Consider the following 7,801-nt stretch of genomic DNA (forward strand, 5'->3'; position numbering starts at 1 on the left):
TATAACCAGACTATCATACAAGTTTTTATATAGTCGTCTCCTCATCGGAGTTAAAAAAATGGAAAAAAATGCTAAGTATGTTTTAATTATCTTAAACAAATTTTTGGAAAAATAAAGGAAATAAAAGAAAAGCAAGGTCCAAAAAGGCATAAACGGACGATCCAAAAAGAAGAACCCTTTTCCTTCTCTCTCTGCTTGTTTCTTCCTCTCTCCACAGCTATATCTACAGAGAGAATCATCGACACTAAAATCAATACATAAAAACTTATAGTAATCTAATAAAGTAAAAGCTACTCTTTCCGTTTTACACATCTCTAGTGGGTTTTGTCTTCTTTTATCATTCTTGTAAAGATAATCCTCAGCTGGGTTATCTCTTTAACATCTAATGGAAATTGTTTAGACAACGGAAACCAGTTAGGTATGTGGTTTTTTTTTTTTCCTTTTCCTGTGTGTTTTTCTTTTCTGGGTTTCTTTAGATTTTCTTTTTCCTGTGCGTTTTTCTTTTCTGGGTTTCTTTAGATTTTTCACCTCTGTAATAAAAATTGTGACTTGATTGGTTTCTGATAAAACCTTGTGAAATTTACAGAGAAATCTGAAGAAAAGAAGGCATCTGTTTGTGTTTTGGATACAAAGAGAGGGGAGGGGGGGCCTAGTGTTTGTCTGTTTGGTTGACTGATCATGGCGGTTGCCGAGAATGCTGGGGCTAGGAATGGAACTACCGGTCAAAACTTTGACAACACTGTAGTGTCATCAGAGACGAAAGATCTTGAGAGATCATCATCAAAACCCAGAAATGAACCAGTGGTGGTTAACAACACTAAAGACTCAAACTTTCAAGGCCAAAACAATGATCATCAGAGTATTAATGGCATGTCTGGTGAGACCGGGGGTTTAAGCAATGGAAAGACTAATGGGACACAGATGCAAAATGGGTTTGATATGAACCAGTCTGGTGGTTATGGGGATGATCAGATTCATCATCAAAGGGCTAAATCCAACGGGGTGAATGATATGAATGATTTGGTGGAGATGCTGTCAAAGCTGAATCCTATGGCTGAAGAGTTTGTGCCTCCTTCACTAGCTAACCATCCTGGATTTTTTGGTAACGGCTTTGGCTTTAATGCTAACAATTTTGTAGTGCAAACTAATAGTGGGATTGCCAATGGACATACTAATAGAAGGGTATGTGTTATTATCCTCCTGTTTCTTGTTTTTTTGGTTGGTGTCATGTGATAGCGGATAAAATGGGTACTTTTTTCTGTTTTGACTGTTGCTTTTTTGTGGTTGCTGCTGAAATGGGATAGTCTGATTAGAGTTTGTTACTTTTATTTATCTCTGCTAATTTTGGTTACAGAAGAAGAACAGCTATAATCAAGGGAGGCGAAGGATGAACAACAGGACAAGTATGGCTCAGCGAGATGAGATAATCAGGAGGACTGTATATGTTTCAGATATTGATCAACAGGTAAGAAGTTGCATTTGGTTCTGGTATTATCTTCCCCATTTAGATATTTTATGCCTTCATTGTTGTTTGTATGCTGATTTTGGGATCATTGTTTCCATGTGATGGTATATAGGTCACTGAAGAGCAACTTGCAGGTCTCTTTATTCATTGCGGACAGGTATATGGCCATGGTCTTGTTATCTCTCACATGTGCCTTTTTCATCTTGTTAACAGCTGATAGTGGATTGTGTTTTTTATTGATTTCCTCTCGTTTTCTGGGACAAGGTTGTTGACTGTCGTATATGTGGTGACCCTAACTCTGTTCTCCGTTTTGCCTTCGTCGAGTTTACTGATGAAGGTAATTTCTAAAGCTCAAATATCTTTTTTTCCTCAGTGGATGAGCGTAGCTATTTAACAATCAAATGTGCTTGCAGAAGGTGCAAGGACTGCATTAAGTTTGTCAGGGACTGTTCTTGGATTTTACCCGCTAAGAGTGCTGCCATCAAAAACTGCAATCGCACCGGTTAACCCAACATTTTTGCCAAGGGTGAGGACTTTCTTGGGTGCAATGGATGGTTTTTTTCAATAACCAATCATCACTTTAGAAACCTGATCAATTGAATGGTGTCTGTCTTAAATTTCTCATTCATTACCTTGCTGACATTACCATGATCCTCAGTCTGAAGATGAGCGCGAGATGTGTGCAAGGACTGTTTATTGTACAAATATTGACAAAAAGGTAATGTTGGAAGATACATGATGTGTGCTAATGTTTTTAAGAGCTATATCTGGAACTTGTTTCCTAATTTATTTATTTTATATGAATGTAGATTACCCAGGCAGATGTCAGGCTCTTCTTTGAATCCTTTTGCGGAGAGGTTTGTAGTGGGATGTATAACAAAATTGCAAACATTGCCTGTCCTTGATTGCAGACCATTCCTTATTGGACATTTTGTTTTTAATAGGTTCATCGCTTGAGGCTCCTGGGAGATTATCATCATTCAACCCGCATAGCTTTTGTTGAGTTCGCAGTGGTAATTACCCATTTACTCTTGATCATGTGTCTTGTTAACTTCTACCACTTTAGAACCATTCATTATGTAGAGTTGTTTTTGCAATCTCCTGTGGCCTGAATTACTCCATGTTCTTAGACATTTGCTTTTCTTCACTATCAGGGCAGCATGCCTGATTTTCCAGAATTTTGTCCTAAAAGCATGTTGTGTCATTTTTTTTCCTTGTCAAAACAATCTCTCTTCTGTTTTGCTACTGTTTGTGCATATTTATAGCATTCAGATCTGGATCAAACTTCCTAATGTTTAACCAGGGCTTCTCATGTTGGAAATGTTCAGAAGTTGCAACATTTTTTAGAGATTGCATACGAACCACATATTGAGCTTCTAAATGAGAGATGTTCATGCCATGTTGGAATTGGCATTTAAAGGATTACAAGAAACACTACTTTTGATGTTAGAATTATATGGGTTTTTTTGGGGAACCTTAATTTTAACCTGAGCTGCAGCAGATCAGAAACTCTAGTCAAATTTCCTTTTTGTGGTTCACTGAGGATTCTGTACGTGCTCAAAACCATATAATAATAGTTAAGACATTGATTGTGGTATCAAATAAGTTCATTCATAAACTGATTGTGGAAAATGCAATTGGGTTTGATGGATTTAAAGTTCTGATTAGATTTCCAATGTAGTAGTTGTTGGTGTTCAGGTTACTAATGCTGGCTTGGGTGCAATTAAAGGTTTGGGGTTAGTGAGTAGGAAATATTGAGGCTTCCCTATTGTTGAATCATGAGTCACTCGTAAATAAAATCATGTTTTATGAGTCCATTCAGTCTTGATCACGTACCCTTTTGGTTGTCCTTCTATATTCTTCTATGTCATTCTATCATAGGATGGACACTAAAGAAGCCAGGGTGGGAAAATATATGGCTGTGGATGTTGCAGACCCTTCACATTGCTTTCTTTGGGTGTGAAACCTGGTCTTTGCCTCATATCACCATTTTTGGATCTGTTTTCTTTAGTGTTGGTCTTGGAGCTGGTTAATGTTAATTGATTTCTCGTTTTGGAACATTGTGTACCATGGGTGTGAAACCTGGTTGTAGACTTTCCCTTCACACTGCTTTCTTTGGTTGTGAAACATGTCTTTGCATCAAATCACTATTTTCTATCTCTTTCTCCAGTGTCAGTCTTCGAGTTGATTGAGATTTCACCTTTTGGAATTTCTTGAATCATGATAATTGCACTGGTGTAGAACTTAATTTCAATCAACACCATTTAGGAGAATTGATGAGGTGGAGATCTAGTGGTGGCGTTGATTTGAAATTGAAGTTGAGACTTGAGGCTCCTTTAGAATGAGGCACGCTATCAACATTGCCTTTATTTAGTAAGAAGATGGAATGCTGAAAACATTGTGATTAAGAGACTAATTTAATGTTGTCTATAATGTCTCTTGATAGATTTGTATAGAGGTGTCAATTTTACAACATTGGGAAGTGCCATCCCATTTCACTTTAGGGGACCTTGACTCCGTGCGTGCGCATGCACTTGTGATTGAGTTGGATGGTTAGAGTACTTCATTCCAGGCAGAAATTGTTTGTGAGGCATTGTCAATCTTCTACTTTATTAGGAATGCTTAGTTTGTCTTGGTTTGCACTTAGTCCTTGAACTACCACTCACTTTTCTTGGCTCCTTAAATCTAGTTTGTTTTTGTTTCACTTCTCATTAGTCCTAAAATTCTTCATTTTGTCTTCGCACCTTTAGAATTAGCCCATTGCCTCATCCCCCAACCTAACCCTTTCCCAAGCAATAGTTCTAAGCTTTGATAATTAATTAATTAATTATCCGTAAAAATCTTTGTGTCTTCACACTTTCATATTCAAAGATAATAGTGAAGCTTGCATGATTCTGGCCTTTGGATGCTCCAAGGATCAAGCCCATGTTTACCTGGGGAAAGCAGTTCTGTTTCCACACTCGGCAAGTTCATTAGGACTGATCTTGTATTCCCAACCAAAAACCTGGTCATGCACACATCAAAATAGTTTGGTCTCATTATTGTATTGGATGGATCTAAAAGTAGTGGTCCTCTGTGCTCCATCCAGGTCTATAGAATCATGCCTTTTTCAAAAGCATCACCTACACAGCTTCCTGATGTTTTGGCAACTGCCACTGGGTTTATAAACTTGGAGGGATGTCTAGTGAAATGCACATACTGTTGAACATTATCTCACACACACACACACCATATGTTTGATGTTGCTTGCTTCCACAGTGAAACACTATGTGAATTCATAGCCTCAGCTCATTATTTTTTATCCCTTCTTTACCATGACAGTATAGAGGTTAGGTCCAAAGATTCCCAAAAGTTCAGGCTCAACTATTTGGAAACTGTTTAGGCATGACTATTTGGAAAATGTTTAGGCTTGACTGTCAGGATTGTAGCCCTTGCTTCTTTTGAAGGTGGAAGGGTCATTATTTTCTTAATCTCATCGTTAGTATTTATGATGTGTTTGCAATTGCTGTTGGTTAGTTAAACTTTAAGATGCTAGAATATTCCCATGTCTGGGCTGGGCTTGATTTTGTGAACATGTGAGTTTAATTGGGTACTATGCAATAAGAATGTCTATAATGATGTTCTCTCAACTCTTGCAGGCAGAGAGTGCAATTGCAGCTCTTAACTGCAGTGGGGCGGTTCTGGGATCGTTGCCAATAAGGTAACCTGTCAGATATCATTGTTCCAACTGGCTGTTCACTTTCTCCATTTCCCTTACAAATTGTTCCTTGTAATTTTTTGTGTCTATAACGATCTTCTGTCCTATACATGCAGGGTGAGCCCTTCAAAGACACCTGTTCGGCCTCGCATCCCCCGTCCACCTTTCAACTGAATCATCCCTAGTGCTTCCTGGTCTGATCAACTGCTGATATATTAATATATACACATATGTAGATACTGAAATCTTTTAAAGGTGCTTGTGGCTTCTATATCTATCCTAGCATGTTAGCCCTGTATCTTTGTTACCTATAGGGGGTCGTTTATGGTTTTGTCTGCAGGCTATAGAGTTGGATGGGGTTTCAAGGATATGAATGGCTTTATTTATGTTGCATGTCATGATGAATTTCTTGAGAACTCACACCATGGGAATATTTCTTGTCAATTGAGATGGACTCCTTCACAGTTTCCTCCTCCTCTTCTTGCTTTTGGAGTAGTTTCGGAATTTCTTTTCCTGGCCACTGCCCCAAGTGATGGAAGTGTTTGGCATCACTTCTAGGTTTCTGGCTCTGGTTGGTTAAGTTAGGATTTTGTTTCATTTGGTTAAGATGACATGTTTTTTCTCTCTTCAAAATCACATAATTAACAATTACAAAAGTTTACTAAAGCAGCATTACTGACTTGGTGCATATATTAAAATAATTTTTAATATATTTCATGTGAAAGTCAAGGGTTCGGTTTATTGGACTTTGCAGCTTTTTCTAACGAGGATAGGGTAAGGTCGACCAAAAATACTTGATATTTCACTCACTGCCGAGAGAAGCGAGAGGGTGGCCTCTGGCAGGCTCTGAAGGGGCAATGAATATCTATAAAAATTTAAAGCTCACGTAATGCTTGCCCTGACCACTTTGTCTATTCATGTTCATGAGCTTTGCACCACCAAGAGGTTTGAAATCGTCAAAACCTAAGCTTGGAATTCTAACAAAACACTCGAGGTGGTGGAAGGACTATAGAGAATTCTAATCTTTGGAACACGCTATGCTACTGTGGAGGTGCATCACAACCAATCGTGAGAGAATTCTCTCACTAGATTCTTTTCGAAGAGCGCAAACATTAACTGAGTGATGATGTTTGTTTTTGTAGTCTAATTATATATTTAGATTATTTTATTAAAACAATCAAATAATAAAATTATTTTTGGAATTAAAAAAATCAAAGGCTATTTGTAAAGGTGTTTTGATCTTTTTAGATTTTTTTTTTATTTTTAGATTTTGACAGTAATGTTTTGTTCTGGTAATCTTAGGTTTAAAGATATTATTAAAAGAAGTCGTACGTTCATGATAGTGTGTGATGAGAGCCCATACAGCAACCCAAATCCTGCTCCCATCATGGTGTTAGGAGCGGTGTGTTATTTTGTTTTTGATAGTGTGATATGTGCTCAAAGAAAAAGTTCGGTAGGGTTAGGGTAAAAGCTTTTTTTTTTTTTTCCTCTCTCATTTCTTAAAAAATTATGTTTAAACTTCCCAAAAAATAATTGTGTGTGTAATCTTATTAATTTTGTTCTATTTTCTTGTAATTACTATTTATTTGGCTTTTAAACCTTTTTAAAGTTTGGATTTTATTCAATTTTATTATTTGATATTTTATTTAATTTGATTTTTTTATTTGGTTTGGTCCTTTTACTTTTAATTTCTCTATTTCTATGTTTTATGCTTTTTTTGATTATTTTTTTCTTGTAATTTCATCTCTTTTTATTTTATTGTATTTGTTTTTTTAATTCATTTTTGGTCCTCATTATTTTGATTGCTATATTCTTATTGTTTTCTTGATTTTTTTTTTAATTTTATCTTTAAATATTTAATTTTATTTTGTTTTCTATCCAATTTTAGTCCTCATTCTTTCAGCAATTTTTTAAAATCCTTTTCTTATTTTTTTTATTTTACAATTTAGACCCCAATTATCTTCTTTTATTTTTTATATCATATTTGATCTGTATTGTTTGAGTTTTAAATTGTTTTATATTTGAATATTTTATTTTGTTATTTTGGTTCTCATTTGTTATTTAGTTATTAAGCCATTAGCCTTATTGTTTATTGCACTTTTTTTTGTCAAGTTATCACGGTTTTATATTCCAGGTAATAGGTTAATCAAGTTAATAATTTTTTTTTTTTACAATTTCTTACTTTGATGTTAAATTATTGGTTTTTGAACTATGTGATTTTTTTACTTTTGTTTCTTATGTGTTATCCTGGATTCATGTTAATCAAGTTAACTTAGATTAACTAGTATTTTCTTACTCAATATTTATTTTTATTTATTTTTAGTTTTTTTTGTGAGGTTTTTCTTTTGAAAGCCTAATTTTTTATTCTGATCTCATGTAATGAGTGGCGAGGTTAATCAAGTTTACTTGAGTTGACTCATTTTTTTTTTCAATTTTTTTATGACTTTATGTTTTTTTTTTAATTTTATTATTTTATATAAAATTATTTTTCCTTAAGCTTTGTCATTTTCTCGCTTCTCCTTTTGCTTTGTTTTTTCTAGAACAGGTTGGTCAAGCTAACTCAGGTGAAGCTTGTATTTTCATTCATAATATTTTTTTTTATTTAGCTAGGACCTTTTTTTTTTGGTTTTTCTTTTAAA

The 7,801-nt window shown here is 35.2% G+C and overlaps 1 protein-coding gene across 2 annotated transcripts; it reads left to right on the forward strand.

Moving 5' to 3' along the window:
* The first annotated feature begins 133 nt into the window (after positions 1-133).
* Positions 134-5,630, forward strand: LOC105139079 (polyadenylate-binding protein-interacting protein 10-like). Of its 2 annotated transcripts, none has more exons than XM_011045398.1 (11): positions 134-418; positions 587-1,182; positions 1,355-1,465; positions 1,578-1,622; positions 1,730-1,802; positions 1,879-1,991; positions 2,124-2,183; positions 2,275-2,322; positions 2,410-2,478; positions 5,104-5,165; positions 5,279-5,630. In XM_011045398.1, the coding sequence occupies exons 2-11, from the start codon at positions 679-681 to the stop codon at positions 5,334-5,336; spliced, it is 1,143 nt and encodes a 380-aa protein (XP_011043700.1). In that variant the 5' UTR covers positions 134-418; positions 587-678; the 3' UTR covers positions 5,337-5,630. The 2 variants fall into 2 exon arrangements, with proteins under 2 accessions (XP_011043700.1, XP_011043701.1); XM_011045399.1 differs by having other exon boundaries at positions 1,358-1,465.
* Positions 5,631-7,801: the final 2,171 nt, after the last annotated feature.

The sequence above is a fragment of the Populus euphratica genome, unplaced genomic scaffold (genome assembly GCF_000495115.2).
Source record: "Populus euphratica unplaced genomic scaffold, PopEup_1.0 scaffold121.1, whole genome shotgun sequence".
Lineage (NCBI taxonomy): Eukaryota > Viridiplantae > Streptophyta > Magnoliopsida > Malpighiales > Salicaceae > Populus > Populus euphratica.